This window comes from Polypterus senegalus, chromosome 13 (assembly GCF_016835505.1).
Source record: "Polypterus senegalus isolate Bchr_013 chromosome 13, ASM1683550v1, whole genome shotgun sequence".
NCBI lineage: Eukaryota > Metazoa > Chordata > Cladistia > Polypteriformes > Polypteridae > Polypterus > Polypterus senegalus.
In genome coordinates this window covers 155,302,767-155,325,230 of record NC_053166.1, presented here as the reverse complement: position 1 = coordinate 155,325,230, position 22,464 = coordinate 155,302,767, and the positions used below count along the sequence as shown (strand labels likewise).

General features: G+C 41.2%; 1 protein-coding gene and 1 long non-coding RNA gene across 4 annotated transcripts in view; one reads left to right on the top strand and one right to left on the bottom strand.

Moving 5' to 3' along the window:
* Positions 1-1,092: 1,092 nt before the first annotated feature.
* On the bottom strand, positions 1,093-13,259 carry LOC120542751. The gene is made up of 3 exons (XR_005636229.1): positions 12,992-13,259; positions 8,856-8,960; positions 1,093-1,593 (listed from the first exon to the last, which is right to left on the bottom strand). It is a non-coding gene; the product is annotated as an uncharacterized LOC120542751 (long non-coding RNA).
* A 138-nt stretch (positions 13,260-13,397) lies between these two features.
* Positions 13,398-22,464, top strand: part of cyth3a (cytohesin 3a) — a 65,142-nt gene continuing 56,075 nt past the window's right edge. The window contains exon 1 of one of the 3 annotated variants that reach the window (XR_005636195.1): positions 13,398-13,739. Coding sequence is in view for 1 of the 3 variants with exons in the window: in XM_039775012.1 (XP_039630946.1) it covers positions 13,721-13,739 (19 nt within the window). In the remaining 2 variants the exon portion in view is untranslated. Of the gene's footprint in view, positions 13,740-16,302; positions 16,559-22,464 lie in introns of those variants that run through there. The other 2 variants (XM_039775012.1, XM_039775013.1) reach the window with 2 other exon arrangements.

Sequence of the window (22,464 nt, the reverse complement as noted above, 5' to 3'; positions counted from 1 at the left end):
ACACAGCACAAGGGACAAAACAAAGGCAGCTTATACACAAAGAAACCAAACAACACCTCAAACTAATAAAATAAATGAGTTATGTGTATATCAAATTTCTAACATATTTCACAGTATTATGTCCCTATCAGGTTTTTTTTGATCTCGCTATTGTTTTTATCATCTGGGGATTATATCAAAGCTAAGTACAATAGTATCAAAGGCTCGAATGGAGACATTAAAACAACTTTATTTTTTCATGTCTTTATTATTGTCATCCATTATTTATATATTTAAACAAGTCGTCACTGCTGCTTCTTCAGTCAATTCAGAATGTTGCTACTAGATTGTTAACCAGCTCCAGTAAGTGGTCTCATATTCAGATTTTGTCTTCGCTTTAATGGCTTCCGTTGGAATTTAGAATTTCAGAGCTCTGCATGGACAAACATCGCAATATATTTCAGATTTCTTACAACAGTACACTACCATTCGTCCACTTAGGTCACTTAACCAGGGCCTTCTTATTGTTCCACATACTTGGCTAAAGACTCGTGGGGATCGGGCTTTTTAGTCTGTTACACTGAAATGGTGGAGTAACGTTAACTTGTGCTTTATGGGCTGCTGATACAATTGATACACTTAAAAAACAGTTGAAGAGGCATCTTTTTAGGCTGGCATATGGGTAACCGGGCGGCACGGTGGCGCAGTGGTAGCGCTGCGGCCTCGCAGTTAGGAGACCCGGGTTCGCTTCCTGGGTCCTCCCTGCGTGGAGTTTGCATGTTCTCCCCGTGTCTGCGGGGGTTTCCTCCGGGCGCTCCCACAATCCAAAGACATGCTGGTTAGGTGGATTGGTGATTCTAAATTGGCCCTAGTGTGTGCTTGGTGTGTGGGTGTGTTTGTGTGTGTGTCCTGCGGTGGGTTGGCACCCTACCCAGGATTGGTTCCTGCCTTGTGCCTTGTGTTGGCTGGGATTGGCTCCGGCAGACCCCCGTGACCCTGTGTTCGGATTCAGCGGGTTAGAAAATGGATGGATGGATGGATATGGGTAGCCTTTTTATGTTCATTTGTTGAAATGTTAGGGTAATTTAATTTTTTCTTATTGTTTGTAGCTGTGTGTTTTAATTGTTTTCTCTAGTTTGGAGAGCTTTCTGACTCTGTCTATGGAAGGTGCTTTGTAAATAAATAAGTTAAAAAAAATAACATAAAGATGTGTGGTACAAAAAGGATAAACTCAACAAAATTGAGAAGAGTTGGGGAATTTCCCCCTATAATGTCCAGAGGAATAGTGAAAAAATGATGTAAAGCTGGATCAAAAACAAGAAGCATTTGACAAAATACAACATTAAGGTTGTGGTTTATATAGAAAATGGCGACTGGAAGGAAGTATGGCTGGAAGTGACGTCATAATTGAAAGATGGAAGTGACATCATCACGATGGGGCCAGAAGTGACGTCATCAGGATGGATTGGAAGTGATGTCATCAAGATGGGGAACAGAAAGTGACGTCATCTTCGGGAGTCGGAAGTGGAAGTGAAGTCTTGGTCAGAACGCCATTTTGGGAATCCAGATATGATGGAGGTAAGTGAGCTACTTCATTATTTTTCTTCTGTAAGTCTGGTGAAAGAAGGAGAGAGGCATTAATGCTCAACAACAACCCTTCATCTCGCAAGAATTCACTCACCTCAGGACATGTTGGTTGCCTCCTAAGCGCTTGTGTGTGATAAATGTCATAAAACAAAGATTTGAACCCAAGCCTGTCTGAAATATAACGTACACAACATTAAATCACTGGATGCGTCAAATTTAGTGACTTCATGTGACTTTGCCTCTTCTTGTGTGCTGTCTAATGGAGCCAGTGCTGTACTAAGGGTTCAACAGGTATGGCAAGTTCAGCTGCAATCTCTGCCATGTTTTTTTGTTTTCCATTCTATTGCGGTACATAAAATATGAGACATCAAACAAACAGGCTTCTCTTCCCTTTTCAAGGTCCAAAACAAACGCATATTCCTTATTTCTTGTTGCTGCATTATATGAACATTCATTGGTTGAATGTTAAACATCAGATCCCACCACTGCAACAAATGTCAGGGCGAGTCACTAATTAAGTGAGTCTCTGGGTATGTCACATTACGTGACCGACCTTCACAGAAGCGTGACACTGACTGCCTCCAGCATTCATTGGTTGTCAGCTCTCGGGCACACAAATCCCTCCAACTAAAGACTAATCATACCTGTTTGATTTTATCAGAGGATGTCATGGACTAAGTGGAAATCGCAGGGTATGTCGGCCTAGACAACTGCCTTTCATGGGATTGCAACGCCAACTGCCTCTGATTTGCTAAGATGATGTGAATGAAGGCTATGACTGAAAATCACATAGTGTGACATGAGTTTAAATTAAATTAATGGTCTGACAATGAGATCAGCAATTGCAGTCTGCAATTTTGATGAATCCTACGACAAGAAGTTGCATAATGTGACATTGGGGTCAGTGCTTCGGCTTTTGACGTTTTTAATATATATAAATGATCTGACAAAAATAAATAAGCTGTGCATGCTTGTCGAAGGACCTCCTCACAGGCTCAGTCGAGGTATAAGGTAACTTGCCGAGATGAGAGGGGTGCTGCCACTAACCTATGTCAACTCCTATTTTCCCCACAGCACTGAGAAGCCACACAGTGAAGGCATTTGACCCCAACCCTTCCGGTCCAGCCACCATAAAACCCTGGGTGTCCCAAAAGGAGGCGTCATTACTGGTTCCAGAAACCCACCAGAAGAAGCTCCGCTAGAAGTGACTACAAATTCCACGATCCTACTTGTGTTTACTTTGTGATCTCAGCACGAAACTGAAGAGTGCTATTTTTTTTGGTTTATCCACAAACAATAAAATGGATGACCTGGTTGGTGCTCCAAACTTTCTTTTTGTAGTCTGGAGATCTGTCATTTCCTCACCTGGCCACTGTGGTTAAGCTTATGAATGATACCAAACTGGGTGTAAGGACAGATCAGCTAGATTGTCATAGAGAAACCTAAAGAGCACATAGTCTTTTGTAGATTTGTGGTTGATAAATTTAATGTAAGTAAATGTAAAGAATTACATGTAGGAAATCTGAGATTTGAATACTCAATGAGAGTTCTGAAATATGAAAGAACACCTTATGAGAAGCTCCTGGAAGTCACAGTGGACTTATCACTCTGTACATGCAGACGGTACACTGAAGCGATGAAGAAGGCTAATAGTTGTTCAGAGTGGTTATCTGAGTTACCGTACCCTTTCTGAACCAGTCTGGCCATTCTCCTCTGACCTCTTTCATCCACCGGGCGTTTCCATCCATAGAACTACTCCTCACTGAATGTTTTTTGTTTTTCACATTAGAGGCTGTTGTGTGTAAAAATCCAAAAGAGATCAGCAGTTCCAGAAATACTCAGACCAGCCCGTCTGGCACCACCAATCACCAAGATTACATTTTGTCCTCCTTCTGGTGTTTGTTGTGACCATGAACTGAAACTCCTGGTCTGTATCTTCAGGACTTTATATGCTGCACTTGTGCCACATGATTGGCAAGCTGAGTTGCTGCAAGACAGCTTTGAAGGAAGAGAAATACTGTCAAAGTACAATCAGGCTTCAAGGATCATGGTAGACACCATCCACGGTGTCGTCACCCAGACTAAGTGCTGCTGGGCAACCCCAGCGGGGACCATCATCTTTATTAGAACACGGGGAAAAGCCACCAACAGCAAGTGGGATTTCCCAACTTGGCCTAGGCAGGTTTACTGAGAGCTGATCGTGATGGACAATTCAAGTTCCTAGAAGAGGTTGCAGCAACATCGTGGGGAGCAGAAAATGTAACTCTCTATAAATCCTCCAAGAAGGATGTACTTATGGCGTTTACTGTCCCATAGTAGGATCCAAAAGGCAAATGAAAGGAAGAGAGCAAGATATGCAGAGCCGGAGAGGCAGTGCAGGGGAATGAAACATCTAGGTGGCTGTTGGATTAGGAAATGAGAGCCATGGGGGAAAGCGCAACCTGGCCATAAGTCAGTGATTGATCAACCCCGACTGGGACACCTGGGTGAGGGAGTCAGATGTTGAAAGACCTGAAGCTTCTGATCAGTGGCGTAGCACAGAATTCTGGGCCTTTAAATAAGTAGTATATATGGAACCCTTTCCTCTTGAAAGCAAACTCTTCATTTCAGGCTTCAAGTGGGCCGTGAGTCACCATTAACCTTTGACCAAGACCCCCACCACCACTATGACACCCATGCATCTGATGACCCCAGGAGCATCACTGAAGATGTATCCAGGATTGCATTTCAAGTAAAATGATAGAAGAATGATTAAAATATGCAAAAGTACAGAGAGTCAGATGGAGGACAATCCTGCTTGTGAAACTACGTCTTCATCTCTTCACTGTTAATAACTAATGAAGGCAAATTAGCGTTTTGGAGTGGCAGAGCTAAGCCAGAAGTAATTGGCATAATGCGGGAGTGAACAAGGGTGGGCTGGCATACAGTATGTGTACATTACACACAGTGGCAATCTCCCTAGCGCTTGGTAGAACCCCCCGTTTATCTTCAGAACAGCCTGAAATCTTGGAGTCAGGCATTTATCGAGGTGGTGGACGCTAATGATGAGTGAAGAGATTTGTGTGAAATCGATGCAGAACAAAATTCACAATATAAATTGTGCTTTTGCAACTAGTGAAAATCACGCCATTACCACATGGATTTTCATCTTGTCTGCAGCCTTCATGTTGGTGTGCAAAAGTTGGAAGCAGTTTATTGAGATGACGCAGAGTGTGGAAAGGCGGATGCAGATAGAGAGATGCAAGCCCCAAGGAGGTGCTTATCTTCTCTACTAAAATCCATGAGCCAGGGTGTGTGGCCACTATGGAATTTGTAGTTAATATATAGTTAGAAGTCAAGCAAAATGACACCTTTTATTGGCCTGAAGAAGGGGCGTGAGTTGCCTCGAAAACTTTCATATTGTAATCTGTTTAGTTAGCCAATTAAAGGTGTCATTTTGCTTGACTTCTCACTACATTCATAATGGCTAACACGGTACAACACCCTAGCACTATAGTTAATATATAATAATCTAAATATATGGAATTTTGAGTTATAACATATAATAATCCTTTATAATTTATTACAAGTATATCTTATATATAAATGTCTACACGTGAATGTCTACAAGTGTGTGTTTCTGTCTGTCCAGCCTGGAAGTGAGAGGTGGGGTCGGGGTATTAGCCGCTGATAGCACAAGCAAGGCGAGCAGGTCAGCAAAACAAAACCTCAGAAGAAAGACAAAGTCACGTAGCCGCTAACATCAACAAAACAGTATCCCATTTACTTTTCCTGTCACCGTTAATGCACAAGCGATGCAAGCACGCTGGCAAAACGAATCCTCCTAATAGAGAGACGCCCAGAGTAGTTCCTTTCAGTTACCTGACATCTCTAAATTTCTATTTTTTTCTGACGATTTCAGTTGTTTCCATGACCCCGTGCTTTTTCAGCACAGGCTTACACAGCTAGTATATATATTATATTTATATATAAATATAATGTATGTATGTGTGTATATATATATATATATATATATATAATGTCACACACGAGCGCTTAGGAGGCAGCCAACAAACCCTAAGGTGAGTGATACTTTAAGGCACAAAGGGTTGATTGAATGTACTAATGTCTCTCTCACTGTATCAACAGGAATTAAGAAGACAAATAACTTACAATCCACACATCCGGTTACTCAAAATGGCCTCCATTCCACAATTCCAGTTTCGTTTTCCAGGAATGACATCACTTCTGACTCTCCCGAGATGACATCACTTCCGACCCTTCCTAATAACATCACTTTCCGGCTCTGCCTTTATGACGTCACTTCCGGCCCACCATAATGACATCACTTCCAGCCTACCATGATAATATCGCTTCCATCCCTCTGCTGTGATGTCATTTTATGTACATCTCATTTCCTGCAACCATTTTGCCTACATAAACCCACTGTATACAATGCTACGCTGTCAAATGCTTATTTTTTGATCAAATTTGATCATTATCTTACAAATCTTTTTGTCTGGACATTATACGGGGTAATTCCCCAACTCTTTATTAGACTTTGTGGAATTCTTTACATATCTATATATATATATATATCTATATATATATATATATATATATACACTATATATTGTGGCAGATGGCCGAGACCCATGCCCAGCCAGGATGCCCCTTTGACACTGGATCCAGGGGAGCAGCCATGGGGTGCACACTACGTTCCCAGGAACGCTTGGTGGCAGCCTTCCTGGATTACATCAGGGCCACAATCATGGAACACTGGAGCTCATCTCTGTTGGGCTCCGTGGCCACCGCCAGGGGGAGCTGCACGGCTTAATGAGCCTGTGTGGGCTGGAATGTTCAGCCTGAATTAGGTTGATTATCACCTGAAGCACTTCCGGGTGGGCTATAAGAAGAGCCTGCAGCCACTACTCGAGGCATCAGAGTCGGGAGGAGGAGGACGAAGCTGCCTGGGATGAGTGGAGGATATTTCTGTTGGATTTGTGTTTTGGTGTGCTTGTGGTGACGGGACTGTGTTGTGTCTGTGAGTACGAGGAAGGCATATCCCACAGACGAAGAAAAATAAATATTTTTTTTATTTTTACACATGCCTCCATTGTCAGTCTGAGTCAGGTTGGGCGCCTATATAGCACTTTTCACAATATATATATATTATATTAATATTTTTATATTAACCAAAAATACCATACCACCAGCGAGTCTTCCGGAAGGATCTTGAGTTGGATCCGTTTACAGAGTTGGGGAAGTTGAACAGGTGATGTGACCACTGACCTGAGCAGCACGTGACAGAATGTGCAGGCAGGGAGAGCACAAGAGGTTAATGGGAGTGCATGGAGCCGCATGGAGGAATAGGGAGGAAGCAGAAGCAGCATTGAAGGCTATTGAGGAAAGGAATAACAGTTTCAACTGCAGACTATCCTTTGCTTTTTACTCCAAACAACTTTAAAAAAACATAATTTTAATGATTTTCACATTTTGCAACTGTGAAATTACATGCAAGACAAATTTAATGCAAAATTTCACAAACCAGTGTGCAAAATGAAATGCAATATATGACAAAAATGTCTAGATAAATAGATGTGATGTGAAATGCGTATGTGAATAGATAGATAAGATAGATAGATAGAGGCACTATATAAGAGATGAAGATATATATGAAAATCGATATATAAGAAATAGATATTAAAGGCACTATATAAGAGACAGATATGAAAAGTACTATATAAGACATATAAATGCTGTAGACAGGCACTGTATTCATGGCACAGTGGGTGGTACTCATAGGTTCAGATACCATACCCAGTCCATATGAAAATCAATATATAAGAAACAGATATTAAAGGCACTATATAAGAGATAGATATGAAAGGTACTATATAAGACATATAAATGCTGTAGACAGGCACTGTATTTATGGCCCAGTCCTTATCTGTGTGTACTCTTCATGCTCGCCCTGTGTTTCTGTGTATGTTTGAATGTGGCTGTGTGTGTGACAGGGCCTGTCGTGGGCTGTAACGCAGTCCAGGGTTGGTTTCTGCATTGTGTGTGATGCAGTTGAGATGTAGTCTCCTGCGCCACACAGCCCTGAGTTAATTACAGTAAGTGAGTTTAAAAATGTTGTGTTATGTGAGATAGGAAGATAGTAAAGGAACTACTGTATATATGATAGACAGACCTGAAATACACTTTACCGTAAATCAGAGTCACATAAAGAAAAAATGTGAAAGGCACTATATGGCGGCCACCCCTGTCATTACTGGTATTGTCTAACCAGTCTGACCAGCTGTACTTTCCAGCTGCTGTTGTTTTTTTTTTTTTGTCTTTATTTTTGACTTATTTGGTTTACTTTAACACTGAAGAACATGCACAGATTTTCCTGTAAAACTCTGTATTTCCTCAGGGAATTTTATTCCTTGGCCGAGTGTATAAGTTAGTAACATACCCATCTTAATCAGCTTTTAGGAGCATATGGAAAACAAATGTCTCTCTCAAGGCTTTAGCAAACTTTTCTCAATGTTTGTAATGTGGAGAAGTGCCAGTCTCTTGTATCTATTTATAGTGTGTTTGCCGTGTAATTACAGAACATTACACACTGAAAGCATTCCTTGGGCATCAGCTCAGTACTAAGAGTTATGACATCTAACGTCTGGGACAAGGCTGTCTTCTGAAGAGCAAATCTTTTGCTCTTGTCAGAACACATCATGTTTGGGTGATGTGACCTTATTATTTTCATCAGGCAATATGATTTCTTGGGGTGACCTAACCCCAACCCCCCTTAAAAGTTGCCCAGTTAAAATGCTGGCTCTTTCAGCATCCTGACTTCCTGTTTGGTGTACAGCAGACAAGGCTGAGCAGCAGGAGGTTTTCATCTAATATTCCCTGCTTCATTTTAGCCAGACGAGGACTCCTCTGATGTTTCAAAACAAGAGTGATGGTATCTTCTCTCAGTTCTCGTTTGAAATGAGGCAACCAGAGGGAAATGCACACACTTGAATGCCTGAATGTCACTAGACTGGATATACTACAATGTGTAGTAGGCAACAAATCTGGCAAAACCTAAATGGCAGCACGTGACCCCAGTGGTACATTAATGCTGGAATGCCGAGGTGCGACAAGTCTGACACAGCTTGAATGCATAGCTTGAATGTGGATAGACTGGCACAGCTTGAACGTGTGAATGTGACAACACTGACACAGCTTGAGTGCTTATGTGTGACAAGGCAGACACAGCTTGAGAACCCAAGCATGGCAAGACTGGAATCTCCAGAGAACCAGAATGTGATATTCACCATGCTCTTGGTGTACTGGAATGGAGCATTCGTGGCTAATGAGACGTCAAGTGAAGAGAAGATGTCACGTCACCAGTCTGGGTGGAGCTACTTGTCAGGATGACTCTTCAAAGAAAAAGAAAATGAAAATGAAAATGAAAGCTTTTGCTTTGAAAAAAAAAACTTTGTTATGAAATTAGAAGCCTACTCATTACAGGTAAATTCCAACCACAAAAATGCAAAGTACAAAAGCGAAGGAAGATAAACCACAACCAAATAAGTGAACAATCATATGCTTTAAAGCAACCAGATAGATAGACAGATAGAGTGGGTTGAAAAAGCCACCGTATTTCTATCTTACATAATTACAACCTATAAGAATCACAAATGCAAAGTATCACAGTGAACCTTTATTTCTGTGAATCAAACAAATGCAAATTGACAGTCATGTTGTGAAAAATTCTGTTGAAAAAGTAATGGACCCCTTCACATGACACCCAGTCAATACATGGTAGCAGCACCAATAACTGCTTGCCATTGCTTTGGATAGCCATCTACAAGCTTAACACACCTGGATGGAGGCCATTTTTCCCATTCTCCCTTACAGAACTGCTCCAACTGGGCAAAGTTTGAAGGTTTTCGTTTGTGAACTGCAATTTTGATATCACGCCACAAATTTTCAATTGGATTCAGATCTTCTTTTTGTCAAACCATGCTTTGGTTCCTTTTGCCCAGTGTTTCAGGTCATTGTCCTGCTGAAAGTGGTAGCGTCAATTTCATGGCTGACATTTGAAGGTTTTCTTCCAAAAATCTGGATATACTTTTTACTATCCATTCTTCCTTCAATATAGACAAGGGACCCTGTGCCTAGCGAGGGAGGTCTGGGCATCTCTGCTCAAGCTGCTGCCCCCACGACCCAATCTCGGATAAGCGGAAGAGGATGGATGGATGGATGGACCCAGTGCCTGCCCTGAGAGAAGCAGCCCCCAAGCACGATTCCCCCCCATCATGCTTGATGGTAGGTATGGCGTTTGTTGTATCTTTGGCAGTCCCTTCCATCTGCCAGGCAAACGCCTTTGTGTTGAGGTCAAAAAAGTTCAGTTGTGGTCTCATCAGACCAAAGTACACCACGACTCCAGAATGCAGAACTCTTGTCAAGATGTCTGTTAGCGAATTCTAATCGAGCTTTCAGATGACATTTTTTTAGTAGTGGCTTTTTTCTGGCCACTCTCTGTGCAAAACCATCTATATTGTAGTCTTGTGCACATCCACTCCAGCTGCAGGTCACTGACAGTCACCTTAGGATTTGCTCTTACGTCTCTGACTAGGCCGCTTCACTGTGCTTCCAGTTTTCTTCCACTTCGCTATGATGGCCTTCACAGTGAACACACTGAGGCTAAGGAGCTTGTCAGTCTTCTTGGCACCATTGCCATCTTTAAACTTCTTAATTACAGTGTATCTCAAGTCATTTGAAAGTTTCCTTGTTTTCATTCTTGTCAGTTTTTGAGGTTTCACCATATAAGCTGCTTGTATTCATTTCTCAGTTGTGTGTTCCTAAGAACTGGCCTAAGGAATCACTTAGAGACCCGTCGACACGGTAGAGAATTCAGGGCTTGTTTGTTTACACCCTTACTATTGCAGCCTCTGAGCTATCATTGGTCGATTATTTATTCAACAGCAGATTTCACTGATATGTTCTTCATCATTGCAGCATAATTTGATTTTCAGGATTTTTTGGTGAAAATGTATTGTCCAAGAGGCCCTCATTTATATGTAACAGTATGAAACTAAAGATGCATTTTCAAAGAAAAATATTACAGGATATTTAAACTTTGTCTAGGTTGAATACTTTTTCAACCCACTGTAGATAGACAGACAGTGCCTTTCACATCTACTGTATCTAAGAGGCATGAAAGGCACTATATAATATGAAAGTAAATCAAAAAGTAAAGGCAATTTGAAAATTATGCAGTAACCACAACAAATACAACATATTCACAATGCCTTAATGGTGGTTCAAACACACAGTGCAGTGTTCTGCCATTAGTCTAGTCTAGCCAAGGTCAAATGAACATGGACACTGTGCTGCAGGACTGCACCATTGCTCAACAACGTTCCATAGTGAGACTTCATTGGAAAGAAAGCAAAAAGTTTATGAAGGTGCAGAAAGGTTTAAAGTGAGATGAACAAGTGTAACTGACAAAGGTTGATCTGGTCGACCATCAACATCGCACACACAAACCCACATCGACATTGAGAATGCCTTCTTCAGAGACCGGCAGTTTATATTGTTCAAGAGCGCTGCACATTTGGATATCGGCCAAGGATCTTCAAAGGCCACACTGCATGATGACTTGGGGCACCATAAAGTTTATGCAAGATGAGTACCCAAAAAGCTTACTGATCTGCAAAAGCCAACATCCTTCGCCGAATTTCAGCAGGTTTAACTCCCTCTGCCCACAGAAATCTCACTACGATGCGTTGTTTGACAATGGTGCAATCCCACAGCGGAGTGTCCATGTTCATTTGACGTTCGCTTCAACCATACTAACAGCAGAGTTCGGCGCCGTGCGTCTTGGAACTACTCATAACCCATGCCATAAACCTGATCCCAAAGTCAACAGGCAGGCTTCAAGGCCCAAAATGAGTCTCAGGGTTTTAAAGTTCAAAAGTATAGTTTAAACTGTCCCATATTCACAAAAATGCTCTTCAAGGGAGAGGAAACCACAAAACCTCTGGCTTAAAAGGCAAGCCTAACAAGCTTTACAGATTAATAATTTATTTCAAAAAACTGAATATAGAAAAAGACAAAATAAGAACATAAGTAATTTCCCTAAAAATTCCAATCAAAAAAGTTAAACAAGACCCAAAATGAAAACCAATTACATAATCCAATAAACAACAGCAAAAGTTATGTACAGCAGAAAACCCAAAACAATACTCACAAAAAGATCTTTGTTTCGCATACTTCAGTGCCGTTCAGGAGATCCTGACTCTCTGACTTGAATATTTAAGTGGGGGAGGTCCTCCGGGTGACTGTCACAGTGGCCCCACCCCTTCATCCTCTGTTTGAAGGTGGCAGGATGCATAACTAAACTTTACATATCAGCCTGCATTAGTTCATTGGTTTAAAAATGTTTTTCTTTTTCTTTTATTATGTCTCATATGATTTTTGTATTCATGTGGAAATTGTTCATATTGTTATATTAATTTATTTATTTTTGGTATTTGGTAAGAGGTCGTATCTGCAGATTGGATAATAAAAGGACCCCCAGCTGACCCTTTCTGCCATCACTCGCACTGATTGCCGGCAGGTCATGAGCCTTAAGGCCACGCCCCTAGAAATGCGGGATATGACGCTAACAGTGGCTCCCAAGCTGCAGCCAACAGAAGGACCTGAAAATAGTGTTCAAGATGTAGAATTTACAAAATAAAATCACATGAACCTCATCATGACATCAACTATCAGTAACCTAAGCCAATAATCGTGAGACAAAATCAAAGTCAGAAGGAGTTGCAAAGAGTTCAGAAACCAGTCAAAGAAATTTTGAACAGTTTTGGAATCCATGTAGTCAGATGAGGAAGCATAACCTCGGATGACCTTTTATCCCCATTGCCTCATAATTGGCAGGCTGTGACCTCTGAAGACACGGCCATTCTGGGACGGTCCTAGTTAACAGTAGCATCATCAGATTCAAATCACAGTTCAAAATCCAAACTACATTTGAAAAATAAACCTAATGGATACCCAAGGGTATAAAACCTGCAAACAATATTCAATATTATTTTGACAAAAATTAATTTTCCCCACTTTTTCATTTAGCTATTTTTAAAATGTTGGCAGGTTCTCAGCTTTAAATACACAAATCAGTGAATTCTTCCAGGTTTTCGTGACCATTTGTGTAAGAAGTGAATACTCTCCTCCTTAGTCTCCACTACGCCTCCTTGCTGATTTCTTTTCTTAGTCAGCTGACCAAAATCCTTTTTCAGCAGACAGAACTGGGATGAGCCAAAATTATTTTTCTCATATTTTGATCGCCTTAATTAGGTTTCCAAGGAAGTTCAAGGCTCAGGAATTTTAGTTCTTTCACAATGTCAAAGTAACATATTACCTAGTCATCATGTGTCTTCCCCTTATCATCGGGCTTCACACTTACCTTTATTAATAGGTGTCCAGGAGACGAGTGAAGTTATTTAAAGACGTGTTCAAGAGTCTGTATTGGGTGGTTGGAGATTGCAGAGACGTCTTGAAGAGGAAAGCAGAACTGAACCCAAGTTCCTGGAGTTCTAGATCAGCGTTCCTCTTTACTGGGTTGCTCATTTATAGCCTTTATTCTCAGAATATATGCATTCTTAAAAGTTTGTAACTCTATTCCCGGAATGATTTCTCTCTCTCTCTCCTCTGATTCCAAGGCGCATTCTTACCTTTACTTGGAAAAAGAATGAATGAAAAATGAACTGCAACTAGAGAGCGGGAGCGCGCGGATAAGGGGAGTGGTCAGTTGGAAGGCGTGTTTGTCCAGTGACTGACAGCCGATTGTGCGTGCGCGCGCGCGCGCGTGTGTACTGTGTGTGAGAGATAGAGACTACAGCTTATTGGCGACGACGGCGGTGCTAGCGGTAGCAGTTGTATCGAGGCGAAGGGGGTCTCCTGTGATAACACCTTTAGATGATCCACCCGAATTAAATTCATTTTTTTGCCTGGATTTTCCCGAAGCTGTTTGTGAAAGTTAAAAGGAGAAGGGAGGAAGGAAAAACAGAGTGATTTACCGAGAGAAAGCGGCGGCTGCCCACGGCTTCGTCTGCGCTCTGCATCCCAGCTGTCGCGAGCGCTCGGAGGCGTTCGGTCGGTCAGTCCGCGCGCGCTTTTCTCTGCTGTCAAAATAATGGACGAAGAAAACCTTGGTAAGTCGACTTCGACCGACGGCGTGGCGGGTGTATCGCGACCTGTCGTGTTTGTTGTGTTGGTGTTGCGGGGCTACGGCGCTTCTGCTTTCATCGCTTGGGGAGGAAAAAGGGCTCTTCAGCAGCTGGTCTTCGCTCTCTGAGCTGAAGGCGCTCGCGGGAGTAAGGTGTGGGCCGGGGCCGAAGCAACTTCCCCTCATCAATACCTTCGGCAACACTTGAGCGTCTTGCGCTTGAACCATCAAGCCATCAACTATTCGTGTTCTGCGTCGCCGTACGCAGTGAATGCAATTAACATCTGCACTGCTGACTTCACCAGTCGGTTTCCTGAGGGATTTTATTGGGCGGCTTTATTGGGGGAGATTTGGTACGGGCGATGGGCTTTACCTGCCGTTATGTTTGACAGGATCTGGCCTCGGGAATTTTCCTTACTGCATCCTAGTGACAAGAGCAACTCGCAGAACTTCCAACGCGTTTCAGTTTTTTTTTTTTCTTACTCGGGGCAAGGGTGTAAGTGTTTGCTGTATTAAAGGCTAAGGAGAACTGCGTTTGTTATTTTTGTACAGGGAAGGCTAAATTTGGGCTCTATTTTGCCCACGTGGTTTCTAAATCTGCAATAAAAGGAACGTTTTGTGCGTTTCTGGTCAAGATCTGCCGTGTACACACACACACTAATGAAGTACAGTAGAGTGAACAGATTTAAAATACATAAGTAGAATCCATATAGTGGGGAAAATAAAGCAGCCCCTTTATATAACGATTGAAGCAACATGCAGCTGTAGAATACACACAAGATTGACTGATAGCACTTTATTTGTCACCAGGGGGAACTTTGACTTTTTGCAGAAATGCAGTGATAAATAAAGGTTATTTTACGAAGAACAATAAACTCACACATACACACTAGAATGACTAAAAAAAGAAAACTTTAACAATGGGGCTCTTCCCAGGCATGTTTCTATTAGTATAAAGGAGAGTTTCTTTATACGCTTTTTCTGGAAATTTTTAATAATATTGTAGTGACCCTGGGTAAGGATCTGAGAAGGACACTCTCTTTGAGAAGCTGCAGACTATTTGGGGTGGGCTGGTCAGGGATACAAACTATACAAGAGACCCCATAGACACTGTGAATGTAGGGGCAGATATGGCACTATGAGAAAGCTCTTTATTGTGTCTCTTCCTGCTGCTGTGGTCTGTCAGTCTGTGTGCACGGCCACCAGTGAGCCTCAGATGGAGACCATGTCCTTGGGTCAACTCACGAACCAGGTGGAAGTGTGGCTGTCAGGTTGCCTCTGACTCAGGGTGTGTAGACCTGTCAGTGTGAATGAAGGTTGTTTTTAGGGTTACACCAGTGGTCTGGTGTAGTGTGGCCAAATCATTCCTCCATCTCTCGCAGGTTTTTACAATGGTGTCAGAAGTGGGATAGATACAACTAATTGGTTTAGCAATAACACTGATAGATCCCCTTAACCACACTTGCATCTGCCCAATCTGAAGTAAACAACTGTATTTACCTTGTACCCGCTGAGTGTCCTGGTGATGGAGTTCATGTTATCCTCAATGAAGATGGATCTGAGAGGAAAGCAGTGTTGCAGTCCTGGGTGCTAATTTGAGATGAACACACTATTTGGGAAGCCATGAACTGTCATTGGAGGGGTGGGGATACCTGGTATATAAGTGGCCCTCTAAATCGTGTTATTCGGTGGGGTTGCATAAATGGCACTGTGGGATAGCACTTTTATTACTCCTCTCCCTTATGTGCTTGGCTTCCAGAGAGCCTCAGAAGGATCACCTGGCCTTAGTTTGGCTCACAAACTGGTGGATAGTGCGGCAGTTCGATTTCCTCTGGGTGACACAGTGCTGGCCGACTCATGTTTGTTTGGGTCTGGTGTAAGGTAGCTGAATCCATTCCTTTGTTTCAAGTTCTGTCAGAGTCACTACGATACCAACAATCAAAAAAAAATACTTTTGGGCAGAATAACAATAAAAGTGTAGTACAGGTTAAAGACAAGCAAGGAACAGTATCTGTGGGCTTTGTGGTAAGATGCACTAAAGTGAGTAGTGACCTCATGATGGCAGAATCAAAGAATGGACAAAAGCTCATTTAGATATGTAGACTTGAACATCGATTCCCAAAAATGAAAGAGAGAATTTACAGTATGTGGAGGCAGTAGCATGGTGAGAAGAAAGTGACTGTAGATGATTTGTTTATACAGTATGAAACAAAAAATGGAGAATGTCAAAGTGAAGAAGGTTACATTAATGAACATAGAGTGATGAGGCCCAGAGGAATAACAAGGAAAGTGTAGGTGGAAATGGTGGAGGATGGCAGCAGAATGTTTCTTTCCCAAGGAAAGTCCAAGACGGTGGGAAATAAAGAAAGGGAAATTATGGGGAATACTACCCAGCTGAGCTCATGTCCGAAGTACAAATAGCGACAAAAAATGTTGTGTTAACAGGCAAATAGGAGGAGCTTGGGGGAGACCTGATACTGACAGTGCACTGCAGAAATGTTGAAATCACTTGAAGCAAGAACAGCTGTGGCACATTAAAACACCACAGAGTGCATTTCTAGAGTTCTATTGCTAGAAGAAGAGTTTGTAGGAAGCAAGTGAGAAGAAAGAGGTGACTGTACTATCACAGTTGAAATGTTCTAAAATGCCAGTGTAACCAACCGGCCTATTTAGATTTCCAGGATGTATGAAATGAAGACTGTGTACCAAGGCTATTGGAAGAGTTAGATGACTTCACGGGTGTATGAGAAGTAAACAGCATTTACAGATATTCTGGAATGGTGCTCTTGACAACGGATTGATTCTGTAAGTGACGTGAAGCCGACCGGGTATAATGAGATCATTATCTTTTGTCCCTGTCGGGATTATAGCAGCTGTTTTTTTTTTTTTTTGTAGTCTGTTGAGTATACTATTAAGGAAAACTGTTGAAGGTAGAATTACAATAATCCGAACTACATAAAGTAAGACTTTTTTTTCCTGCCAGCATAATCCAGTTAAGGGTCACGGAGGGCACTGGGCGCAAGGCCAGTGCACACCCACATTGACCGGCAACTGTAAATCAGCCCCATGTGAATGTAACCAGCGCATGGTGTGTGTGAAGAAAGTCTATATAGACAATGGAGGAATGTGTCTATACAGACCACCAGTGGGTGTAGGCTGCACACCCAGGATGATGGAATGGAGAGCCAGCAGCACTGTCTCTCTGGTAGGTCCTCATCCTTGGCATCCATTTGCTTTATACCTATAACATATGAGTTGTGCCCGAAGTTTGACTCTCACCTCATTTTAATTTTTGTGAAACGCTTCCTCTTGTAACCTGAGAGCTAGTATTATTTCCAGTGTTTAGGTGTGTTGACACATTTGGGCAGAGTGACATTGCTCTTGCTGTTCAGTCTATCTGCTGTTTGAATGAAATGAGACATCAGTGTATTCTCTTATTTGCATCATTGATCTTTCCAAAAAAAGCCTGGATTGAAGAGCCTTTCTAACAATGTAAGTCAATGTGAAACCTTAAAAAATTCCCTGCCACAGAATTAGTGGTTCATGAGTATTTATGTGTAATTCAGCTTTACTGACAGTTTATATGAAGTTAGTTAGTTAGAGTGTTATTTTATAGTAGCTCTGTAAGCTAAAAAACCCAGGCTCCTAGAAACTATTGAAATTGTCAGAAAAAAAAATTGAGTTGACGGGCTGGCCTTGCTTGTGTTATTAGCGGCTAAGCGAGTTTTCTGTTTCCTCGTAGGTGGAAACCCTTACCCCAACTCCACCTCTCATTTCCAGGCCGGAGACACAGACGCACACACTTCCATGCGTAGACGATATAAGATACCTTATTAATTTTTATTATTTTAGAACAGTTTTTCCCAACCTTTGTGGTGTCACGACCCAGTTTTTCACACGCCAGTGTGTTTGTGTGATCCACCAAAAATCAGTTTGCCTCCATGTATTCAGCATGACCGGCCCCTTCCCCCTTCTTGAATTCAGCATGAACCATTATCTTGTCCCCTTGGTGAATCGAGTGTTATTGTCAAAGCATGGGAGGGGTCCTGTTTGATCACTCGAGCATTAGGTGAGTCCAGTGTGATCGTCAGTGCTTTTCCTCCTTGGTGATTTGAGCACAGTCGTTAGAGTGGGAGTTAAGGAGGTTGTCCGGGATCAGCTGTGATCCACAAGCAGTGCTGTCAATGTGAATCGTGTGCAGTTGTCGGAGTGGGTCACAAAGGTTTTTTCGAAGTAGGCTGTGGCCCACCGTTTCGGAAACACTGGTTTTGACGTGTCTAACAAAGGACCGTTTGAATCTGGTCATTGAAAAACATCTTTCATATACATGTAGTGTTTTTGCACATGCTGCATGATGTTTATCTGGTTATGATTCAAATGTAGGTGTTGTGTTTATGTTAAATGATTTGCAGCCATGCTGCTATTTATTATTATTGTTGGGCTTTTAAATAGACTTGTGCCTAATGAGGATGTATTGAACTGAAGAAATTTTATTATGTCTGATTTGGTGAGTTTATCGGAGAGTTTTCAGTCAATAAAGCCATACAGTACTACATGAACTGCTTTAAGTAATTCATTAATACTCTCGATTTTTGTCAGTAAAAGTCTGTGTCTTTAATTGCTCTTAGTTGTTTTTCTCCTCTGTGAGTTATGCTGCATTTCAGTGCCCTGGGAATTTTAAGAGTTGCCCTTTGTGTTGTCACATCTTCCCACTTCGTTCTTTTCATGTACATTTCCGGTTGGTGTTTTGGGAGAAACACAAGATTCCTGTCAATTTGTTGCTTGATCCACCAATAGAAGCAATTAAAAAAATAACAATTTTTTAATCAAAACAAGTAAAAGAAATGAATGAAGCAAGTACTTGAAATGCAACAAGACTGCCAAATACCATTAGTGGCTGAGCTTATTTTTGAAATGAGGTGAGAGGTCAGCGTTGCATCACATGTTGGTGAAGTCGGGGAGCACAGTTCTCTCTGAATTGTCCCACTGGGAACTACTACTTAGAAGGGCGGGAAGGGCATTCATGTGAAGTTTCCCCTGGGAAACTCTTAGTTCTCACATTTCCCATACCACACAAATGTAGCATGAGCGTTTTTATGAGTCTTTACATAGTGCCTTTTATAGCCAAGGACTACCACAGGGTGCGTTACACAGAAATACAGCTCAAAGTGCAGTATGGAATAATGCAAATGTATGATAAACCACTGGCCATTTTTTACAGATATCCAGACAAAATCAGAAAACCAAAATCAACTGATTAAGACACAGGAGCAGATTGATAAGAGAGAATAGTGGAACAAAAGAGTAAGTCATATTCAGTATGAAAAATACAGCAGTGTCTAGTAGAAAATAAACAAATACAGGCATAAATAATTTGAATTCATGAGAGAAGTTTTCAGGTGCAATTTGAATACGTAAGTAAACATAATTTCATGTCCATACCTGGAGGAAGAGGATTACTTAGTATAGGAACTACAAAGGTAAAGCCCCCTTGTGTTTAAAAAGACTGATATCTTAGGCAAGGATAGACCCATATGGAGTATGCTGTAGCAACAGTTAGTTTGGGGCTTGTTATGTATACTTACAGTATACATAACGTTTGCTTGAAGATGAGTATTGAATCTCCATTGCTCTTGTTTTCTGGAGCGTTTTTTATTTTTTGCGATAAACGTAATCATAAGGCATCATGTACACTTAGTTGCTCACACACCAGCCTTGCACATCTCATTTAATTTTGCGGACCCTTATTGTTATGCAGCTTATTCCAAGGCTTTCCAGCACAACAAAGAGCTCAATAAGATCAAAGGCTCTGGTTACAATATAGCTATTCTTTCTGAATTAATGTCTTCCAAGAAAGAGAGTGCAGAACATCTAATCTTAAATAACTACTGGTGTAGCGGTGTTCCCCCCCCCGCCACCCCTAGAAAGATGAATATGAATAAAATACAGAATGTCTTATAATACCTATATTGCTTAAACAAAAGAAATTTTTAGAGTTTTCCTTTTGAGTCAACTATTTCAATATGCTTCAGTACATTTGGCATAATTTTGCATAATTTACAGGTGATTCCTTTGTGCCTGCCATATTGATTGTGGCTAGGATGCAGTGTTTATCCATTCTTAGTGTCAATCCTTTCTTATCTGCATTCAGTGTATTATTCTGTAGTCCAAGCCATATTATCCTGTATTTAAATTATCTTCCTTTGTTATCTTGCTTTATTTGTATGTCTCTTGTAGTAATTATCTTTTAGAAAGGGGCTATATAAAAGAGAGAAAGTTCTCAAACCTGTTTAATCTTTGTTTATGAAGACTGGGGATTGTTTCATGTTTCATAGAATCATGCGAAATGGAGATACCAACTGTGAATGGTACCCCCTTACTTCTCAGTACACACTCATGTGCCCCTCCTCACAAGGTCACTTGAGCATATGCCCATTAACTTGATGCACACATCTTTGTTCTGTAGGGCATTATTAGAGTCCTAAGTGGGAAAACCCAGACAGGTATGGGAAGAACATGCAGACAGAGGTGCAAACCACATATTTTGAAGCAGTGAAGCAGCAGCACCAAGCACTGTGGGTGACAAAAAACCATCAGACGCAGAGACAACTATTGCACAGATGAACAACCTTAATTTTATATAGCGAATTCTACCCCAAGGTGCTTTACAGAGATTAAGTGATCCTTTTGTAAATTGCAGCTGTATTTAAATGCACTTGAAAGCTCATTGTATTACTTAGGCACAGCCTGAAACGCTCAATACGTGATAGCGTCATTTGCGTGGACTGCCGTTTAAGACAGACAGACACCAACAGACTATTTGTGTAATTCGGAGAGTAAATACTTACGATATTTAAGTAGCTGTCAGTGTATTATGATAAGCGGACAAGAGTCTGAAAGAGTCCAGACTCTTCTGTTTTTATTTATTTCTTTTGTTTTTTTATGCACACACCCACCATTATTATGCTTGAATTCATAATGGGCCACCATACAACAACAAAAAACTCCCAGTCAATGAGAATCCTGTACCAAGCAACTCATTTTTTATTGAATGGGAAGATAGAGGCAGATGTGTCTTATGTAGAGATGGACTACATTAAGTCAGCCAGTAGCTGAGCACTGCCGATGAGGAAAGGGACTTATCAGAATGCACAGCTTGTACTTTATCACACATGAAACCTGGCAGATGGCAGTCTTCAAGAATTCCACTTTTCTTTTAGAAGAGCAGTTTTAATAGAGAGTAGTTAAATGACATGTGTTGTCATGATTGATCTAAGTAGAGCCATATTTGAACGCCACTGTGTACTGTACATAGCAGTGGTGCTAATGATATAAATCTTCCCTTGACACTAGTGTGGCTATCTGCAGGTTATGTTAGCCACAGGTTGATATCTCATACGAGAAGTCTAAGAAAGTCATACCGTTTTGTTTTTTACAGGAGTACTTAAGCTTCGTGTGTGGCAGGCTTCCCCAGTCATTAGTTTACCTGTGGGTTAAGATGCAGCAGGCTATTCAGAGTTGGGATTCACCAAGCATGTCTTTTGCAGCAGCCATGAAAAATCCCGGAATCCACCTTGGTTAGCGTCTCCATTTCACACTTCTGACTTTTTTGCTGATTCAATACCCCAATTAATTCAGGCTGTTTCATTAGCAAATGATGAGTCATATTGTTTGTAGGTAATCAAGAGAACACTTTAAGTATGTCATAAGTGATGTGGAGCAAAGAATTTGTAAATTACCTGTTTGTTTGTTCAGCCTTTTTCCATGTAAATAGGGCAGTAGTAGACCGTTGTATTTGAGAGTGATAAGTCATGCAGTTCAGGACACAGAATTTTTTTTCTTCCTTTTTTTTAAATAAAGGGCTTCTCTGTTGAATTTAAGTCTGAGGCCAATGACTGCTTTTGTGTTTAGGCGAACCACTTGAAGTGATAGCTTCAAAGAAGTAGGATTATTGAACACAGGTCATCAGGAAATGTAGCCACACAATTTTGTTTTGCCTTTATCTTTATGGGTATGTGCATTTTTAGCTATAGAGCTATTTTGTTGTACAGTACATGGCTACAGATGCACATTTTAATTCCTGAAAGTTTGTGATTACCTGCTAACCTTCTACAGGCCATTGACAACCAAGTATGTTACATCCCTTGGTGCATTTGTGTTTACTTGAAAATATCACCCATTAAAATGTTTATGAATGGAAAAGACGGAAAGCATACTCCTCTTGGAAAAGATGGCAGCAAACATCTGTGATTAAATGGCTTTCAACTTTGTTGTGCTTTCATTAATATAATTCCATTACTTTCAAGATATTTTTAGTTAATCTGGTAGCTTTATTGCTTCAAAGCAATATATATAGTGGATAATTTTCAAGGATTTTGTGTGATGCTTGGATTGATTCCCATAGGTGTGCATTTTAAGCCCATTTGGGAAGACATCCGTTGGTGAAGAGAGATTCACTGATCTTGACTTTGCTGAAGATGCTGTGATCTTCGCGGAGTCAATGGAGGCTCTGATCGGGGCTCTCGAGAGACTGAGTGAGGAGTCTGAGTGTCTGGGCTTGTGAGTGTCCTGATAAAACCAAGATCCAGGCATTTAATGACCTCTTGAGCACGGCTATCATCAGTGTGTTTGTCTGCGGAGAGAGTTTCGACCTCGTTGAGAGGTTTACTTAAAATATTATTTATTTTTGTATAGCCCAAAATCACACAAGA